The 21,228-nt window shown below is 43.0% G+C and overlaps 1 protein-coding gene across 2 annotated transcripts in view; it reads left to right on the top strand.

Annotated features, from left to right (window-relative positions):
* The window catches only part of NSMAF (neutral sphingomyelinase activation associated factor), a 61,632-nt gene that overhangs the window by 21,185 nt on the left and 19,219 nt on the right, over positions 1–21,228 (top strand). For both annotated transcript variants that reach the window (XM_019421277.2, XM_053896523.1), the window contains exons 3-12: positions 3–81; positions 179–246; positions 346–382; positions 4,187–4,237; positions 6,952–7,023; positions 7,341–7,388; positions 7,485–7,537; positions 15,960–16,089; positions 18,459–18,530; positions 18,897–19,005. In XM_019421277.2, coding sequence (XP_019276822.2) covers positions 3–81; positions 179–246; positions 346–382; positions 4,187–4,237; positions 6,952–7,023; positions 7,341–7,388; positions 7,485–7,537; positions 15,960–16,089; positions 18,459–18,530; positions 18,897–19,005 — 719 coding nt within the window. The remainder of the gene's footprint in view (positions 1–2; positions 82–178; positions 247–345; positions 383–4,186; positions 4,238–6,951; positions 7,024–7,340; positions 7,389–7,484; positions 7,538–15,959; positions 16,090–18,458; positions 18,531–18,896; positions 19,006–21,228) is intronic.

Genomic DNA, 21,228 nt, shown 5'->3' with positions numbered 1-21,228 from the left:
AGGAAAATCAGAGGCTCCTTAAAAATATGTTCAAAATCAGTTATTTTTGAACCAGATGCAATATCCCAGCCCATCATTAAGGTAAATGCATCTTAAATGTGAACAGAGACATTCCTACTCTTAGTGTATATCTTACCTTTGCTTATTTTTATAATATTTCTCCCTCAATTTTATCCAGATTCCTTTGAGAGATTGTATAAAAATAGGAAAACATGAAGAAAATGGATCCAGTAGACACTTTACAAAGTATGTCTTTGTCAGTAACTTTTTCTGTAACAGTAAAACTATTAATTTTACTTCTGCCAAAAAATTCTGTATATTTAATGACTTTTATCTGCATTGTAGGGCAAAATCTGGGGCGATTTCACTCCTTTTCAGTCAGGTAAGAAGCACATAGTGAATATTTTTTTCTTAACCTGAGTAAAAACACGCACACACCATTTTGGGTTTTTTTAGCACAGTGAAATTATTGGTAGAAATCTCAGACGAAGACTGCTGGAATAGATCTTTAAATGCTTTTAATATTGAACCATTGAGAAATATTCTTAAAATTTTTTATTTATTTTTGAGAGAGAGAGAGAGCGAGCGCACAAGCGGGGGAGGGGCAGAGAGAGAGGGAGACACAGAATCCGGAGTAGGCTCCAGGCTCTGAGCTGTCAGCCCAGAGCCCGATGCGGGGCTCGAACCCACGAACCATGAGATCGTGACCTGAGCCGAAGTCGGACACGTAACTGGCTGAGCCACCAGGGGCCCCGAGAAATATATTTTTTTAAAGCTGTGATCACTAATGAGATCCTTAATGTTTATAAAGTTGTGTGATGCCCGCAGGCTTGTGGTTTCGTCCTGAGGATCATGATGGTGTCTGTGGGTTGAGATGAAACCACCGCAGCCCCCCCCTCGTCCCCTCCTCCCCCCAGGCCTCCTGGCCACTTAGTCGGTGGGGGCCAGCAGCACAGCACTGAAGTAGGATCTCGGCTTGACTCATGGTGACAGCAGGCCACCAGCTCAGGATGTGCCGGCTTGTACAGTGATGAGGCTTGGGGTCATGACCTCTTACTCATTCCAGATGTATTCCGTGTACAATGATGTACCCAGTGCCGTGCTTACTGCCAGCAACACAGAGAAAATTAAAATACGGTTTTTCTCCCATCATATACTTAGTTCGTTCATAGATTTTTTTTTTTTTTTTTAACTTATAAATAAGAAAGGAGTCAAGGGCCTCTCCCACTTGCTTTTTGCTCTGGATTTTACCTTTTTTATCTTTAAAATGAGAGGGTTAGAGATCACGTTGCCCCAACTATCTGCAGAGGCCTAGTTCCATGAAGTGGATTTTCTCAAAGGGAAATCATTCCACGGTCAAGTAAGCGTAGGAGGGACATGATTGGAGCAGAGGCTGCTCCGGTGGGTTTTTTTCAGATCACCTACCCCTTCTGTTCATGGAACACTTTTTTTTTTTTTTAAGTTTATTCATTTATTTTGAGAGAGAGAGCGAGCAAGGGAGGGGCAGAGAGAGAGGGAGAGAGAGAATCCCAAGCAGGCTCTGTGCCCAGCACAGAGCCCGACATGGGGCTCAAACTCACGAACTGTGAGATCATGACCTGAGCCAAGATCAAGACTTAGACACTTAGCCGACTGAGCCATCCAGGAGGCCCCATGGAACACTTTTTAATGTGTATTGAAAAGTGTTTTATGAAAGCAGGGAGATAAACAGATGAGGTGATTTTCTAGGTCTACCTTCCATGATTCAGTTAGTTTCCAGGAAGAAAACATTTGAAACCAGCCTATCTTTGACTTCCTGTTGTTTTACCTGGTATAAATGAAAACAGTTAAAGCCATCTATTACTTTGGAGGTGGGGTGGGGGGAACACCATCATTCTGGCCTGCACCTGTGCTCTCATTATTTCTGTAGTATCATCCTACATCATAGCTTTGTTCTAGAAAGTCCACTTCTTGAAAGGAAGAGGTACTTTCTCAATTGGAAGCGTGGTTTCCATTATACAAATGATCCATTTTAGTCATTTACAGACTTAGTAGCAGAGGTCTCGTGTCAGACTAACTCAAAATCAGCTTAAGTATACAATTAAAAGCAGCTCAACTTTTGTGGCTTTTGATTACTTTAAGAGGTCACACTTGTTTCAGAACTATGTTATGGTTCTTTAGGCTTTAGAGAGTAGGTGTTTGTGTAAATAATAGTTTTTATTCATGCATTTATATATTCAGTATATATATTCACGGCTTTGAAGGCATAGGGAAGAATAAAGTATTCAAAGCCCCTCTCCCCATGGACTTTACTGTTTGATGGGGGCAACAGACAATAAGCAGACATCTTCTGTACTGAAGAAAATGCAAACAGGACAAAAGAATTGAGAATGATGAGGAAAGCAGGAGCTGCCTTAGAGAGAATGGGCAGCGGTGCCTGGCCGCAAAGGCACATGGGAAGGCACACCACTCAGAAGGGCTGAGGGAATGAGCCAGGCAGCTGCCGAGTGGTGGGGGCCTGAGAGGCGAAGGTCCTGGCAGGTGGCAGGCTCAGTGTGGGTGAACGTGCCTGGGGCGAGGGATGAAGGGCAGCGAGGAAGGGAGGTGGAGCGGTGGTGGGCTCTGTGTCACGGAGGCCCTGTGGGGTAATAAGCAGTCCACATAAAGCACAAAAGAGAATAAATAACCCCTGCCAGCTGAGTTGTGTGTGTTGGTAAATCTCTTGGAGGCTGGGTAGGGAATGTGCTGTAGGGGGCATGAGCGGAAGCAAGGAGAGCCTTGAGGGGTATTGAGAACCTGGAGGTTTTAGTCCAGGATGGTAGCAATGGGAGGGTGAGAGGTGGCCAGTGTCTGGATACATGCTGAAGAAAAACCTAACAGGTGTACTGATGGGTTCGTTGCAAGGTACAAAGGAGAACAGTCAGGAATGACCCCCAAAAAGGTGGATAGCAAGGCCCTTCATTGCTGTCAAGGAGCCTGGGGAAGAGCAGGCTCTGTTGAGAAGGTGACCTCCGAGAGGAAAAGTCTGCCGGGCCTCGGGAGCATTGGTCTGGGTTTCAGGGAGAAGGCTGAGGCGACAGACATAAGCTGGGTGAAGCCCTGGGCCTGGATGAGGTTTCTAGGGGCCGGGTGTACACAGAGGGGCCTGAGGACTAGACCCAGCAAGTCTGCCTTGGGAGGTTGGGAAGAGAGAGGGTCTGAAGGAAGACAGAAGGGGTAGCGGGCGAGGCCACGGAGGGCTGGGAGCTGGTGGCTGGAAGCCAGCTGGACAGCTGCTTCAGGAAGAGCCATCCTGAGCTCCGAGAAACAGAACCCAGGAAATGCTCAGAACAGACCCTTGAGTTTGGTGACCTGGAGATCTGGTGCACCTCTTATGACCTCAGGAGTGGATTCACCCCTGTAATGTGTGATGTGGCTAAAAACCCACCCAGGGCCCAAGAGAAAGTACCGTCAGCTCTTGCAAAGAGTTTTGCCACAAAAAGGAACAGAAACAGTAAAATGAGGATATAAGACCCAAGGGAGGGTTCTTATCTCTTGTTTGTTTCAAATGTGAGAAAGTACAGCAAGCGTTATCACCATAGGAGCCGAGTTTCTGAACAGCTGGCAGGTGGAGGGAGGTCTACATTTTGTGGCCTAGTAGAGTGACCGCTTCTGAGGGCCCGGGCACTCCCATCATCATGGCAGGAGGGAAGGCAGGGAGACGGGTAGGGCTCCATGTTGACGGCCCTGGCGGGTGGCATTGCTTCTTGGACATGGTTGCTAACATACAGTGTAGGCAGGTGACCAGTGCGTGTAAGACACCCTATGCCCAGATCACCTACAGAGAAGGGAAGTTTCTTTATGTTAATAAGCATATCTCATACCACAGTGACTTTGTTTTACCCGTTTCTTAGAAAATTGGCACTTCGATTAGCTTCCTTCCTCTTTCTGCTTGGTTACTGGGTACAGGTCATGACATTCATAAAACATCTTGGGGATTTTACTTACCCGGCAGTGATTGCTACCTTGCTGCCTTGATGAATCCCTTTTTAAAATTTGTTATCCTAACACTACAACTTTAAAGCCATACTAAGAGCAATGCAAGTGCTTTTGGAAATAGAGATTATGTTCACACTGCTTTAAATTTGATGCATAATATCTTAATTTATAGTAACTTATTACTGAGAATTTTTAATTATCTCACACGTAATTGATTTGTCCTTCTCAGGTATATTTCATTAAAGAACACAATATTGTTGCACCGTATAAAATAGAAAGGGTAAGTAAAGCTTTTCATTTATTCCCGGCACTTTATATAGTGATTTTAAGCAGTAAGATTTTGTGATTTTATTAACATCTTTAATCGAATAGAAGAATAATAAAGAGTATTTAAAGCTTGTTACCAGCAGTTATAACAGAATTACCCAAGGGAGCCATAGCCTTTAGTCCAAGAGATTTCAATAAATTTTTGACTTAAAAAAATAAATGTGTCTAATAGGGGGGAGAAATAAAGCTTAAATTATTAGATTAGCAATTGAAATCAGAATGTGTGTCATTTATAAGGTTATTTGCTAACTGTATTTTTTAAAATGTTTAAGAAATATTTATAGCATATAAAATGCCCTTGAGAGCTGAATAATAATTTATAAATTGTCTTAATTGAGAGAGCTATGAGTATACTTGCATACATTTTTGGTTTTCCAGGCCTTGTCAAGGAAGCATAGGCATCACATTTAACCGTTCTGTACATCACTTCATTCTTTGGCTTCAGCTTAATATATAGTAAAGGGGTAACTCCTACCAAAAGAGGGTTTTTACGGGACCTGCATTCAGGCTGGTGCTCTGCACACGGACACCACCGTGAATGAGGAAAAGCCACCCTCTTGGAGCAAACAGCCCCACAGGCTAAACCTCCGTCTGTCATAGGCCAGCCTGCAGTGTCTCAGCACTCGGGGAACCCGCAGACTACATGCTGTGGCTTTGAGGTTTATGCACAAGAAACACTGGCATTTACCAGTCAGAAACTGTAGATATGAGATTTAATTGCTCTCCACTGGTGCTGTTGGCATTTGGGGAAGGATGGTTCTTAATGGTGTGGGAGCATCCCTCACACTGCAGGTATAGACACCCTACTCACTGTTCCCCCTGGTGTTGAGTAGGACCTCAATGCACTGGGGTAGTAGGAACCCCCCCTGCCCATCCCCCCCCCCCCCCCCCCCCCCCGCCAAGTTGAGACCACTGCCTGGGGGACTCTCCCTCCCATCGCTCTCCTGATATCCACAAAGCTGTTCTTGGTCCATTGAGAAGTTATGTAAAAGGAGATGAGGGAGGTTTCCGAAGCAGAGAAGCTCTGTTGCTTCAGCGTAAAATGGGTGTGATTTTCAGATTGAAAAAGAGGGATAGTGACATCGGTGGTGACCATGAGAGATGGCGGAATAGGAAGCCCTGGTTCCTCTCATGGAGACCCTGATTCAGTCAACAATACATGGACCACCAGTGCCTTTTGTGACAAACCTGGAAACCAGTTAAGAGGCCCTGCACCCCAGGTTAGCATGGAAACAGCCCCACTGAAGCCAATAGGGATGTTTGTAACATCCTTTCAATATAGTCCCGCCCCCAATACCGTACCGCGTGACGGGAGGGAACTCGCAGCTCCTTCCGGGAGAAGACAGGACCGTGTCCAACCGTGTGTCCGGGACTGTGTTCTGACTGTTGGGGTGGCTGCCCGAGGGACTGGCTTCAGTGTTGCCTGTGTTGGAGCGGTGCCAGGACCCAGCATGCTCTAGATGCCTGGGGCCACCGACCACGAGGAAAAGCTGGGCATCAGGCTGCCGCTCCAGGGACCTGTGGTCCAGCAGACGGAGGACAGTGCAGCCCAGCAGACGCTCCCTCAGGGCTAAGACGAGAGAATGTGACAAATCACATTAACCATCACAGGAGATATTCACCTGCCCTCTGAGCACCTAAATGTTTGAAGCAAACATTGACAGAATTGAAGGGAGAAATTGATAGCAACACAATAAAAATAGAAGATCTCAATGCCCCACTTCCTTTTTTTTTTTTTTTTTTTAATGTTTCTTTATTTTGAGAAAGAGCACACAGTCGGGGAGGGGCAGAGAGAGAGAGAGAGGGAGAGAGAGAGAATCCCAAGTAGGCAAGTAGGCTCTGTGCTGGCAGTGTAGAACCTGACGCAGGGCTCGATCTCACGAACTGTGTGTGAGATCATGACCTGAGCCAAAATCAAGAGTTGGATGCTTAACCGGGTGCCCCTCGATGCCCCACTTTCAATAATAGGTAGAGCATCCAGACAGAAGGTCAGTTAGGAAACAGAGGATCTGAACAACAGTGTAGACCAGATGAACCTAAGAGACATACAGAGAACACTCCACCCAACAGCAGCAGAATACACATTCTTCTCAGGAGCACAAGGAACATTCCCTAGGACATAGCACATGTCACGTCACAAAACGAATTTAAGAAGATTGAAGTCATACCAGGCATCTTTTCTGACCGTGGTGGACTAAAACTAGAAATACATAGCAGAAGGCAAGTTCACAGGCGTTACCAGCAACGACCAGTGGGTCAAAGAAGAAATGGGGCAATTAAAAAACACCTCGAGACAAAATCGAAAACGGAACATGCCTAAACTTACAGGATGCGGCAAAAGCTGTACTGAGGGGGAAGTTTCTAGTGATACGTACCTACAGTAAGGGAAGGAAACATCTCAGATTTAAAAACCTAACTACACACCTCGAGAAATGAGAGAAAACAGCCAACTGAGTCCAAAGTTGGCAGAAGGGAAGAAATAATAAATGTAGCAGTAATGTCTGGCAGGGTCTGCTCCTGCCCCCTCCCCCACCCCCCAGCTCTCATTCCAGGGGGAGGAGCGGGCAGACACGGGCACAGCCCAGCAGAGGCATTGCAAATGTTCCTAAAGTAGTATGGTTGGGCTTCTTCTCTTCCCTTGATTTGATTTGTTTCCCTTCTTCTTAGGGCACAATGGAGTACGTTTTTGAATTGGATGTTTCAGGGAAAGTGGAAGATGTCGTGGAAACGTTGCTTCAGGTAAGCCAGCGCCTTCCTCGGGCATTCCCTGGGCAGAGAATTCAAAGCACGCTTAGGCAGAAACTTAAAAAAAGAAAAAAAAATCTTATTTATACATCTCTCTAAAACCATAATTTCTTTTCTAAATATGAAGCAGATTTACTTGAATATGTTGCATTTGAACACTGTATGTTAGGAAGAAGTCACAGATGTATCAGAAGTGATCTTACCTGTTACCGAGGAACAGAATGATTGCTGGTTTTCATTGCTTCTAAGGAAATATCTTTGTATCGTTTTGGAGAAAAAAAAATAAATTCTTGTACATTTGTATATTGTAGCTTCACAGAGCGTCCTGCCTTGACAAACTTGGGGACCAAACTGCTATGGTAAGAGTTTCTAAAGATCGGTGTCTTTTTCGTGAATTAAATTGTATTGAGGTTTCACTCCTAAATCCTTATTTTTTAATGGTTCTGTTTTAATAGATAACCGCTATTTTGCAGTCGCGTTTGGCTAGGACATCATTTGACAAGAACAGGTAAGTTTTTAATGATTTCGTTCCCAGATTCTAAAAGCAGCAGATGTCTTTGATCCGAGTGCCTCCTTTGGCCTGTCCCAGACCGCCGATGTCACCGTCCGGGCCCCCAGACCTGCGTGTTGTCGGGAATGTCCCTGCCTCCGCTTCTCCATCCTGACTTGGGTCAGCCAGACAGGCCTGTGGACTGATGCTCACTAAGATCTTTCTAGGCCGTCAACTTCCGTCTTTTCACCCTGCTGTTGGCCTGAGTTCAGGCCCCCACTGCCTTCACTCAGAACACTGTAGCGGCTGTGAGCTTGTCCACCTGACTCCAGTCTTCCCTTTTCCTATTCTCTCTTCCCTACCGAGCATGCCTTGAAAATGTGCTTTTTCTAAGGAACTTGATTATGTCGCACGTCTGTTTAAAACTCTTCAGGATTTCCAGCTGCCCTCAGGGTAAAGTCTGAACCTTACGTGGCTTAGGTTCTAGCCCTTGTGTGTGCAGTACGTGTGGTCGCTGGTGTCCTGTGGAATTCTGTGCTCCCGCTCTTTGCATCTGTGCAGATCCTGAATCAAATGGTCTCGTCCCTCTGAGCCTTCCTGCATGTTCCCTGTACTGAGAGCATTCAGCCTCCTTCCTCTTTTGCATCTGGCTGACTCTTACTTATTCTTCTGATTTCAGCTTGGCTGAAGTCACTTGTTTCCAGTTGTTCTGGAAAGTCTTATCCGACCCTTCAAGCTGTGATAGGTACCTTACTAAGGTGTCCTGTGGGGACTGGGAAACTATATTCCTACTAGTCCGGTGATTTTTTTCATTGATTTTCTCAGCTTTTCTAAGTATACAGCATATTTCCTGCAAATAATTATGCTTTTTGTACGGACCTGTGTTCTTATTGGTTTCTTGCCTTCTATTAAGTAGATCTGCATTTCCTCTCTAATACCACTGTCTCAATCATTGTAACTGTATAATAACTCTTGATATTTATAGGTTCAGGGCCTCACACTTTATTTTCCTTTTCAGTTTATGTCTTCGCTATTGTTGGCCTTATCCTGCACTTCTACGTGCTTTTAAGAACAGCTTGTCAAGTTCCATAAAAGAAAGCCCGCTGGGATTCTGATTGGGATTGCAGTGAATCACTCATTTATTTAGGCCTTCTTTAACGTCTTCCTTATGATTTTCTCTGTAAAGGTCTTTCCCCACTTGTGTTAGATTTATTCCAGGGACTTCATATTTCTGACAGTGTTGTAAATGATGTCCTAAAAAGTCCTTTCCTGTTCATTGTTGATACATGGAATGCAGTGGATTTTTGTGTATTCAGTTTGTGGCTAAACTTTGTGATCAGTTCCATTAACTTTATATGTAAATTCTTTAATATGTACAAAATCTTGTCATAAATTATTACAGTCCCTGTTCACTAAATACCATTTTTATTTTAGATTCTTATTTCAGATTCCTACATTTGTAATGACTCCAGCTTAAGACAACGTAGAAAGTATTGGTTGAATAGACTCATTTATGGATTATCTTATGCCAGGCTTTTGCTCCAGGCTTATGTTTATAAATGAGATTAGTTTGTAATATTCTGTTTTATTGCTATCTTTGTGAGATTTGTAACCTTACACTACATTTTAGAGTGTTGAAGCACTTGCCAGGAAAGCCATCTGGCCAGTAATGTTTCTCTGTTTATGTTTGTTTGCTTCTCTTTCTGTTTCACCTATAAAGCATTAATCTTTCTTTCTGTTTTAATACTTGCAGGATATTTTAGGTAAATGGATTGCCAGGGGAAGAATAGCTTCCTTTTTAGGAAGGAAAAGGAATAAGAAGAATTAGCTTCTCTTGACCTACTTAGAATGCATAATTCTGAGTAGCGATTTTTTCAGTCCTGGGCTTCAGCATCGCATTAATTTTAAAAATGGCTCACTGTGGAGGTTTTAATTTAATCCAGCCTCCAAAACGTTAGGCTGAACAATTTAGAAAAGAAACTTTTACTGTATAAAATGCGATATTCCCGTGTGGTATACTTCCTCTCAAAGAAAGGTAAACTTTGACCATCATAGTTCCAAGGAAATACTTTCTTATTGAAGAAATAAAAGATAACTACGTTTATTTTTCTCTACCGTTCATTCTGAAAATTTTCAAATCCTCACAAGTCCGAAGAATAAGATAATGAACAGAGATACCCTATGAGTCACCAAGGGTTAATTTGTTAACATTTTGTCAGATTTGCTTTAGTTCTTGCACGTTCTGTGTTTGTGTGTGTACAAGTATATGTGTGTGTGTATATATATGTGTGTGTGTATGTGTGGGTGTATGTCTGATATTTATATTTCCTTTATACTTACATATATGTGTATATACATTATAAGTCGTGTGTACTTGTACGTAAATGTGTTACATATAAAATATTCTTTTTCAGAATCACTAGAAATTCCATTGCAAGACATGACACTTTACCCATAACTATCTCAACTTGTGTCTTTTACAAGGATCTTCTCTGGCACCCCTCCATTTTGTTACAGTACTCAAGTGGCAATCATTCTATAGCATCATGTAATTTATAGTGTCATATTCAAGTTGCCCCCATATGTACCCCAAAAATCCCCTTGAAAGTCTTTTATTTTGGACTAATTTGGGGTATAAAGGAAAGGTGTAAAGATAGCACACAGAGTTCTACAACTCACCTGCTTTCTCCTGTTGTTATATGGTTAGTCTGTCGATGTGGCCATATTTGGTTGGACAGATTCCTAGATTTGTGATTTCTTTTGTTGCTACTTAAATGTTTTCTTCCAATTATTTGTTACTGGTATGTAGAAATACAGTGTTTTGTTGTTGTTGTTGTTGCCTGCTTTGATTTTTACATCCACCTTGTATCCTGTGACATTTCCAGGTTTACTCATTAGTCCTGGTGGGTTTCTTTAAATTGCGTAGATTTCTGTATACATAATCGTTTCATCTGTGAATAATGACAGTTTCACAGAAATCCTCATGGCTTTTATTTCTGCGTTTTGCCTCATTGTGCTGTTTAATTAATGGATGTGATGGGAGCACATACTTGCCCTGTCCTTGATCTTACTGGAAAAGGGTTTGTTTCACTGCTGAAGAAAGAGGCTAGCTCTAGGTTTTTTATAGATGCCCTTCATCAGAATGAGGAAGCTCCATTTTATTCCTGGTTTGCGGAGAGCATTTTCAATAATAGGTTTAGAGTTTTGTTAATTTTTTCTTCTGCACTTCTTGAAATGATCATTTTTTTTCCACTTTATTCTGTTAATGTTGTGAATTACATTGATTGATTCTTTTTTTCAATGTTCAACCAACCTTATTCATGGGATAAATCCAACTTGATCATAATGTATTCTCCTTTTTTTATTACTTGATATCACTAGGTTTGCTTTGCTAGTATTTTGTAAAGGATTTTTGCCTCTATGTTCATGAGGGATGTTGCTCCATAAATCTTTAATGTATCTGTCGGGATTTGCTATCAGGGTTCTATTGGCCTCATCAGATGAGTTTAGCAATGTTCCGTCATCCTGTTTTCTGAAAGACTGCTTGTCAGATTATATTTCTTTCTTAAGTTTTTAACAGAATTCATTGGTAAAGCCATATAGGCCTGAGGGCTCTTACTCATTTATTTACTAGACATGAGACTGTGTATGTTGTCTGTTTCTTCCTGTGCCTGTTTTGGTTACGCTGTGTTTTTCAAAAAATTTGTCCACTTCATGGCACATTTATTGGTGTGAAATGGTTATTGTCCTTTTAATGTCAGTAAGATCTGTCGTGATGGTCGTCCCTCTTTCACTCCTTACATTGAAGCTGTGTGTTTTCTCTTTTCTTTCTTTGCCAGCCTTTCCAGGGCTTTGTCAATTTTATTAACCTTTCGAAGAACCAACTTTTGACTTTATTGATTTTTCTCTACTTTTCTATTTTATATAAAATGGATTTCCCCTCTTCTGATTTCCTTCCTTCAGCTTCCTTTGGGTTTAACTGTTCTTTTTCTAGCTTCTTACAAAAATCAGATCAGCAGTTTTAGACCTTCTTTTTGTACTTACATGTAAATTGACCTGTGTGGTGCTGCTTCACCTGCAACCCACACATTTTATGTTTTCACTGTCATTACTGCAAAAATATTTTGTAATTTCCTGTGCCATCTCTTCTGCGACCCATGGATTATTTAGAAGTGTGTTATTTAACTTCAGCCTATTTGGGGATTTTGTTATTGTTACCGACGTTTAGTTAAATACCATCTTGGTTCAGAGAATACGTTCCATATGACTCCAGTCTTTTGGTACTGTTGAGATTTGCTTTCAGCCCAGCATATGGGCTGTCTTGGTGAAAGTTCCGTATGTCCCTGAAAGGAAGGTGTGCTGGGCAGTTGTTGAATATAGTGTTGAGTAAATGCCATTTGGTTCCACCTGGCTGATGGTTGTTTTGATCATCTATACTCTGGCAAGTTTTTGTTGATTTGTTTTATCAGTTACCGCGAGAAGGGTGTTAAAATTGCCAGCAATGATTGTGGGATTATTCCCCTCCCATTTCTGTCAGTTCATGGCTTGTATATTAGGAAGCCATATTGTTAGGTTCACGTACATTTTGATGTGTAATGTCTTCTTTTTTTCAAATGTTTATTTTGACAGAGAGACAGAGAACGTGATGAGTGGGAGAGGGTGAAAGAGAGAGAGAGGGAGGGAGAGAGGGAGGGAGGATCCCAAGCAGGCTCTGCACTATCAGCCCAGAGCCCGACACAGGGCTCAGTCTCACGAACCATGAGATCATGACCTGAGCCGAACTCAAGAGTCAGATGCTCAACCGACTGAGCCAGCCAGGACCCCTAGATGTGTAATGTCTTCTTGATGCCCTGAACCCTTCATCATTATGAAGTATCCCTCTTTATCCATTTGTCTTGAAGTCTGCTTTGTCCTCTCCTAATCTGGCCATACGAGTTCCTCATATGGTATGATGGCATGGTATTTCCTTTTCTGTCCCTCTACTTTTTTTTTTTTTTTTTAATTTTTTTTTTTAACGTTTATTTATTTTTGAGACAGAGAGAGAGCATGAATGGGGGAGGGACAGAGAGAGAGGGAGACACAGAATCGGAAGCAGGCTCCAGGCTCTGAGCCATCAGCCCAGAGCCCGACGCGGGGCTCGAACTCACAGACCGCGAGATCGTGACCTGAGTTGAAGTTGGACGCTTAACCGACTGAGCCACCCAGGCGCCCCATCTGTCCCTCTACTTTTAACCTGTCTGTGTCTTCATTCTGTTACCAGACAACACACACTTTATGTAGTTGAGTCTTGCTTTTCATGCAGTCTGACACCCTCCCTTTTTAATTGGGATGCTTAATTCATTTGTAATTATGTGTTATTAATATAGTTGCTTTTAAATCCCCTATCTCAGTATTTGTTAGCATTCCATTTGTTCTTGGCTTTTCTGACTCTCCATTCTTGCCTTCTTTGGGGTAAATCTAATATTTCTAAGTAGTCCATTTTGTCTACTGTCTTGACTTTTTAAGCTGTGCCACTTTGTATCATTTTTAGTGGTTGCTCTAGAGATTACAGTAGGCACCTGGGACCATAGTGTATCTTCGATAATATTACACTACTCTACAACAATGCTTTACAGCAGTGTATTTCCATATGGCCTCTCCTGCCCATAAGACCTGATCTTATGGTCTTATATTATATTTCTATATCTAGCATGAAGCCCATAACCACGGTGTTCTTATTTTTGCTTCAAAAAAAAAAAAAATCATTGATTTTTAAAAGAATTTAGCTACGTACATGTGTGTATGTAAACTAAATATACAGAAAAATACATCTTGTTCCATATACTCAGATATTTAAACATGTACTCATTCTGCAACTCCAGTGTGTTTAATCTAGTCTCATTTCTCCTCGGGTTGAAGAACTTTCTGTCACATTTCTTGTAGTGCAGTCCTGTTCAGTGATTTCTTTCGGAGTAGGTCTCTCTGAATATATCTTTATTTCCCCTTCATTTCTGAAGGGCATTTTTGTTGGATATGGAATTCTGGGTTGGTTTTCTTGTCACTATTTTAAAGAATTCTGTTCTTTTGTATGTTGGTGTCCCCTGTTTGCTGTGAAGTCACGTCATGTGTTGTCCTGTTGCCTGCATGTAAGGTGTAGTTTTCTCTGTGCTCATCCTGCCTGGGGACCTCACGGTTTGGGGGTAACATGAGTCTAGAACCCGTGTCTCTCGTCGGTTCTTCCGCATTCTCTCCCTCAGTGTTTCTTCTGCCCCATATTCAGTCTCTTCCCCTGGAACTGGAGTTATGCCCATGTCAGTGTGTTTTGTATATTCCCTCAGCTGTCAGATACTCTGTTCTGTTCTTTTTTTTTTTTATCATTTTGTTTCAGGCCACTTTTTATTCACCCATTTTCAGCCTGACCCGACTTCTTCCCTGCTATCTCCGGTCTGTTCAGCTTGTTTAATTAATTCTTCATTTCTCCTATCCAGATTTTTCATTCCTAGTGTTTCCTCTTGGTTCTTTCTCCTAGTTTTGATTCCTCCGGTGAAATTCCCTTTGTCTTCACACATGTTCTTCATCTTCTAGATATTTAGCGTGTTTGTGATCTCGAAGTCTCCCTGTGGTGGATCCGACCTTGAGTCATCTTCCATTGAATCTTTTCTCTCAGGAGCATGGGTCATATTTTCTGGATTCTTTGTGTTTCTTGTAACTTGTTATCGTATGCTGAGTGTTGGGTTTTAAAAAGAACTGTGGAGACTGAACTAAATACTATTTACCTCCAAAAGTAGTTGGGCGCCCCCTTCTTCTGTCCGGCCACCTGTGCTGAGGCTCTGACAGGGTGCTGACCATGTGACCCCTGATCGAGGGGGGTCAGGGCTTCACTGCAGCCCTCGTTCCATTCCCCGTCTCTGCTGCGGGCGATTGAGACTTCCTTCCAGCAGGGCTTGGGATCCGAGCCCTCAGAGGATCCCTAGAGCCATCTTTATGCCATGGAGCTGAACCACCTGCTTTCGGAGCCGGGGGCGACCTCCGTCTGCTTTCCCCCCGGTTGGCAGCATCTTTGCACCTCCACTCTCAGTCCTGACTCTGCCTTCTGCTTCCCTGCAGACCTCTCTCCATCCCGCAGCCCTTCCCCTTCTAACACAGGTCATTCCTCTTCCCACCACCCAGCTGTTTCTCTCTTCTTTTAGGTTTCTTTGCATCTAAGCTTTCTGATGGCTTTGTAAAAGGCTTGTGTAGCCCTCCAGCTGGTTTTTGTGGTGAGGGTGAGAGCTCTGAGGTCCCCTTGACTTCTCAAGGAACCTCAAGTCTGTCCCGTGGGCTTTTGTCCCATTGTTACTGGCAGGGGAGATTTTTTTTTTAATATTTATGTATTTTTGAGAGAGAGACAGAGAGCCCATGTGTGCACATGTGCAGGGGAGGGGCAGAGAGAGAGGGAGACGGGGGATCCGAAGCAGGCTCCCCGCCGTCAGCACGGAGCCCTGCACGGGGCTCAAACCCACGAATCAGGAGATGATGACCTGAAGCTGAAGTCAGATGCTTAACCGTCTGAGCCGCCGAGATGCCCCAGGGAAGATTTATTTTTATCCCAGTTACTTTTACAAAGGAATTGCTTTAAAATATCGATGACATGGTTGTTTCCCCTCTATTTTGTTTTAATTAGTAAAAAAATAAAAAGGAAAATGGGCTTTTTTGACTAAACGATTTAGGAGGAGGTAGTGGAAAGATCATGTGTGACTGGTTTTTCTGCAGTAAATCCACAAAAGAACTACCTTGGAACTGACATGATTACATGATTGTAATTATGTACTCATAGCCTCCTAAAGTAGAATGTGAAGTAAATGCCATTTACGCCAGGAGACTTATGGGACTATAAAAATAGGGCTTAGTGGCCCCCAAACAGCAAAATACGTTAATCTAAGAATAGTTTCAGGGCACCTGGGTGGTTCAGTCAGTTGAGCGCCCGACTGTTTTGGTTCTAGTTATGATCTCATGGTTGTGGGATCGAGCCCTGCGTCAGGCTCTTTGCTGAGAGCACTGAGTCTGCTTGGGATTCTCTGTCCCTCTCTCACTGTCCCTCTGCCGTGCGCACTCTCTCTCACAAAATAAATAAACTTAAAAATAACGGTTTCAAGGCCAGTTTATGTTGGGAGGAGGAAGAGTTGAGCTATAAGGAATTATTTAGTATAATTTACTTGTCTGTTTTCTATGATACATAAGTTCATCTGTTGTTTTTTTCTAAGTTTTCATTATGCCATTTAAAAGAATGTCAGGGTTTTGTTTGTGTAAAGAATGCCCGTTTGATTTAAGCGACCAATTTAGATTACCGTTGTTCTTGTATTAAATGTCGTGTTTAGACACCTCGTGCAGAGTCAGGCTATAGCTCCCTTAGAGAAAGTTAAACCTAGAAATTCGATTGATTTCTGATTTTTCTCGCTTTTGCTGCAAACTGTATTGTCAGATTCCAGAGTGTTTCTGAAAAGCTGCACATGGAATGCCAGGCAGAAATGGTGACCCCGCTGGTGACGAACCCTGGACACGTGTGCATCACGGACACGAACCTGTATTTCCAGCCTCTCAACGGCCACCCGGTGAGGAAGGACACAGGGTCAGCGGGACGGCTGTGTTAGCACCAGACTATTCACCCTCCCTGTGAGCCTGACCTCGAGGTTACAGTGTTCCCCTGTCCTGGCGGATCAGAATCCGCCCCCTCCCCTCCAGCAGCTGCGTGTTTAACAGGCCTCCCTGTGTCATCTCGAGGCCTGCTCATCCAGATCTGAGCTCTTCTGATGTCTTTTCCGTAATTTGGGGATCACTTGTTCTCAGTGCGGTGAAAAGAAACCCTGCCCCTCCCACTTTTAGTGAAGAGTCAGTGGAGGTTTGTTACAGCTTTCTACTCGGAAGCACTTTGAGAAATGGATGTTTTCTGTACATCTGTTTATGCGTTTGTATATGCGGTATATTTTGTTTTTCTTTAATTAGGAACAAACTCAGTAGGTCTCCATACGCAAAGGAGCGAACGAAGTGGCCCTCTGCCAGCTAGCGCGGGGTGTGTGTGCGGATGCTGGAAAGGGGCAGCTGTAGTGCTTCTGCTCTGGAAACAGGCTCCTCTTTCACAATGACTTTAGGCTTACTGGGCCAGAAAGTGAACTTGAACTCAGATTTTCACACTAAAGTTTGTAAAGATTTGTAGCTTTCTCTGGATCTCACCCCTTTTTGGCCTGGTTCATTAGAAGAACAGAAATCCTAATACACCATGATAAGACAGTCGGACCATTTGGTGCGACTTTCAGCTTAAAGAACGTGTTTTCTGTCGTAGGAGGCTGCATCCTGGAAATTCTCCAGGCTGGTCACTCAGTCACTATGTCACTAAAACATCTAACACTTTTGTGTGAAAAGTGGTGCTATGACAATTTTGTCCACCAGGTGGCGGGGCACCCTCACCGAGCCCTGCAGTAGACCCTACGCATTGCCGATGGGCGTTCTCTCCTGGTGTAATACTTGGCTTGGCCGCTACTGTTACTGTGGCTTGGGTCCAAAACTGTAGGAAAATATCTGAGTATGTGCCATAGCTTGAGAATCCACAGTATGAGCATACATCCCCTCCCAAATCTCTGGGCTAGGATCCTTGACCAGTCTTCAGGCAGTTTCCACAGTTGCGTATCCTGGCCTCTGCGGGCTCCTCTTCCCTCTCACTCGGGAAAAGCACGGATGTGTCACCTTTTAGCCAATCTCCGTGGCTTTTTTTTTTAAGTTTATTTATTGATTTTGAGGGGGAGGGGGAGGGAGATTTTGAGAGGGAGGGGCACAGAGACAAGGAGAGAGAGAATCCTAAGCAGGCTCTGCCCTGTCAGTATGGAGCCGGACGTGGGGCTCAGTCCCATGACCTGTGAGACCATGACCTGAGCTGAAACCCAGAACGGAACCCAGGGTTGGAGGCTTAATTGACTGAGCCGCCCAGGGACCCCCCTCAGTGGCTTTTCTAACCTTGCTCTCCCCTTACTAGTGTTTTAAGCCTTTAGAGAAGCAAGAAAATATTCTTCCTCATAAAGAACAAAACTTTTAGAGGACCTGCTTAATAGTGTAGTTGTTTATGAGCCTTAACACAATGTAGTTTGTACAGAAATAAAGATGATTACAGAAATAAAAAAAGATGTAATGTGTCAGTTGTAAGCAAACCATTGATCTATAAAAAGCAAAATTCCTGAGAAGTTACCTGTACCAGCACGTTAATATTCCTTGTCACTCAGCAGCAGCCTGGCAGTATCCTGAGCGATAGATTAGAGCATTTATCATATTCTGGGTACTGAGTGAAGGTAACAGAACTTGTCCAAGGTCATAAAGTTCGTGAAAAAGGGCAGACCAGGGGCACCTGGGTGGCTCAGTTGGTCGGACATCCGACTTCGGCTCAGGTCACGATCTCACAGCTCGTGACTTCGAGCCCCACATCCAGCTCTGTGCTGACAGCTCAGAGCCTGGAGCCTGCTTCGGATTCTGTGCCTCCCACTCTCTCTGTCTCTGCCCTGCTCGTGCTCTGTCTCTCCTTCAAAATTAAATCAACATTTTAAAAACAAATAAAAACAAAAAAAAAAAAAGGAAAAGGAAAAGGGCAGAGCAGCATGTAAAACCAGAAGTGGAGAGAGTGCGTCTGTGTGCCTGTGTGGGAGATGGGCAGAGAGAGAAGGTGAGAGAGAACCCCAAGCCGGCTCCACACTGTCGGCAACAGAGCCCGAAGTGGGGCTCGATCCCACGAACTGTGAGACAGTGACCTGAGCTGAAACCAAGATGCTCAACTGACTGAGCCACCCAGGCGCCCCATAAAATCTCCCTTTCCAGTTGTTCACATGTAACGCTTTGGAAAAGCAAGATTTGGCCCCTTTTTTCACCTTTCTGATACCAAAGGACAGCTTCTAATTGTGTCAGAGTGTTGGTGTCTGAAGCTGCCTTTCTACTTTTAAAGAAGCCCGTGGTGCAGATAACACTCCAGGATGTCCGCCGCATTTACAAGAGGAGACATGGCCTCATGCCTTTGGTGAGTTCGTGTGCAGTGTCCCTTCTGGGTGGAGGACTGTCATGTCTTCAGTTTAGCCAGTGGTCTCTCCGCTTGTACACACCCAGGGCGTGATTGAAAAGCGCAGGTATGTTGTCATAAGCACATTGACTCTGAGTCTTTCTTTCAGATGAGCTGTGTGCGTGCGCGCGCGCACACACACACACACACACACACACACACACGTCACTAAATCAAATTTGTATGTGGAGATTATAAATAAATAAGACCTACAGATAAAAAATAGAAATGTTTAATTGAAAGGCTTTTGTACTCACGTAGCTTGTTTTGAGATTGCAGGGTAAATACAACGCTATTTACTTTACTGTTTTCTTCCTGAATTTACAGGGCTTGGAAGTGTTTTGCACCGAAGATGACCTCTGTTCTGACATCTACCTGAAGTTCTATGAACCTCAAGACAGAGATGACCTCTATTTTTATATTGCCACGTATCTAGGTTTGGTGCTCACCCTTCATTGTATCTATTCCTTCTATTCTGTTCATCTTCTAGTTCAACTCCTAAGTGCCTGGGGTAGGAAGTAAGAAGCTTGCTATATGTAGAATCCCCTTTCCGGGTCTGCTTGGTTCTCCTCAGCAGGGACTGTGGCTGGCAGAATGGCCTTCCAAAAACCGAGGGAGATAGAAGTGAAACTTGGTAATAGCTCATGCCAATTGCGTCTTTTAAAATCTCTTGATAAATACATTTAAATGTTTTTTACTTTTTAACACCTCCCACGTTGAATGAATTCTAAAGAATCCATCTAATTGTTTTTATGTTCATTCATGTCTTATATTCGTTTATGAAAACCAAGACTTGGTTTCTTAATATGAGGCCGTGAGTTACCCAGTCATGTGTCTGTAAGCGTTAGCTGTGGTCTTAATCGCAGAGCTGAAGAACAGCACCGAAGGTGCACGTGAGCCTTTTGTACTCAGTACAATACTATGGGACTTGATTTGCTTTTTTTATTTTATTTAAAAACATTTTAACGTTTATTTATTATTGAGAGACAGACACAGAGCGTGAGCGGGAAGAGGTAGAGAGAGAGAGAGGGAGACACAGAATCTGAAGCAGGCTCCAGGCTCCGAGCTGTCCCCACAGAGCCTGATGCAGGACTCAAACCCACAAACCATGAAATCATGACCTGAGCTGAAGTCGGATGCTTAGCCGACTTGATTTGCTTTTAATTAATATTTCCTCAGTCTTCCATAAAAATGTGAATTTTTCCACCTTTGTTAGAAAGAACACCTATATTTTTCTTTTTAGGCATAAACGATATGAAGCTGTATACGGTTCAGTTGAGTTATTCTTGTTTACAGAGTTGTCTGTAAACCATAAAAACTACAATGGGTTGATTTTCAAAAATAGATGTTGGGCTTTTGTGAATGCCATCTTAATTTTGTTTGCTGCTTTTACTTCCTTGGAAATGGAATTTTTCCTCAAAGAAGAATCGTTTATTTTCAATAAGAAATATATTTTATTTTCTAGTAGGTTTAGAGTTCATTTTTTTTCGTCTCACATTAAGCTCTTACGTTTAATTTAATGCCTAAGTATAGCTCTGATATGAGTTGACTGTTATTTCTTGCCTTCTGATTAATTTTTTTTTTTCATTTTATTTCTCTAACTATATAACAAGATTACAACAAAAAACTCAACTTTCATGGTGAGTCCTCAAATCTCAAGTCAAGGAACTTGCCATGACCTAAAAACCTGTCTTCTGTAAATCTTCCTTATTCTCTCTGGTATTATTCCTCAGGTTGGTCAGACTTTCTCTGAGGTGTTCTGAGTGTGGGAAATGAGAAGAAGAAGCATTTTGATTTTTTTAACCCCTTTCCTCATAGCTGGTCGGAGAAGCAACGTGGTAAAAGTAAATAGTAAATACTGAGCCAGCAGATGAGTTAGATAAGTGGCTTGGTGCAGCCAGCAACAGGTCGACAGCAGAATTTTCTCAACAAAAGAGAGCAGTCAGTCACTTTATGCTCTCTGAGAGGAAAGCTATCCTTGGTGCCACATACTGATTCCAAGTTTCCTGAGGTGTTCTGGGCGGCGGAGGGGGTGGCCCTTCTGGCTCTTCTCATTTGAGAAATTAGGTTTTCCTGCCAGAGACCTTTTTCTCCTTCAGCCTTGCTCCTCACCCGCATACATAATGCACAGGCATCAGCAAACCAGCTGTCGTACACCTCTTCCTAATCTAAAAGAAGACTGAAAGATTATTTTTGTTTTGATTGCATAAAAAAATGGAGGAAATAAGCTTTTACGAGCGGCCATGGCTTCTTTAGGGCGTTAAAACTCAAGCACTTTGTATATGTGGCAGACTATATATAATATAGTAAGTATTATGCATTACCATGTAATTTACATATTTGCTCCATACCTTCATATTTGTTTTCTTTCATATATCTGATACACAAGTATGTTTTATACCATATATGTGATAATATTCCCTCCTGGATCTTGGAGATAGTCACACAACACAACGGCTGTTTGGTGAAAACCAGCCATAGCCTCCTTTTCGTTTTCTTTCTTTTTAAAAAAAAAAAAATTTTTTTTTTATGTTCATTTATTTTTGAGAGACAGGGAGCGTGAGCGGGGGAGGGGCTTAGAGAGAGGGAGACACAGAATCCGAAGCAGGCCCCAGGCTCCGAGCCGTCCGCACAGAGCCCGACGCGGGGCTCGAACCCA

This window comes from Panthera pardus, unplaced genomic scaffold (genome assembly GCF_024362965.1).
Source record: "Panthera pardus isolate Hobbes unplaced genomic scaffold, ASM2436296v1 HiC_scaffold_7, whole genome shotgun sequence".
Taxonomy (NCBI): Eukaryota; Metazoa; Chordata; class Mammalia; order Carnivora; family Felidae; genus Panthera; species Panthera pardus.
This window is presented reverse-complemented; position numbering and strand designations above follow the sequence as displayed.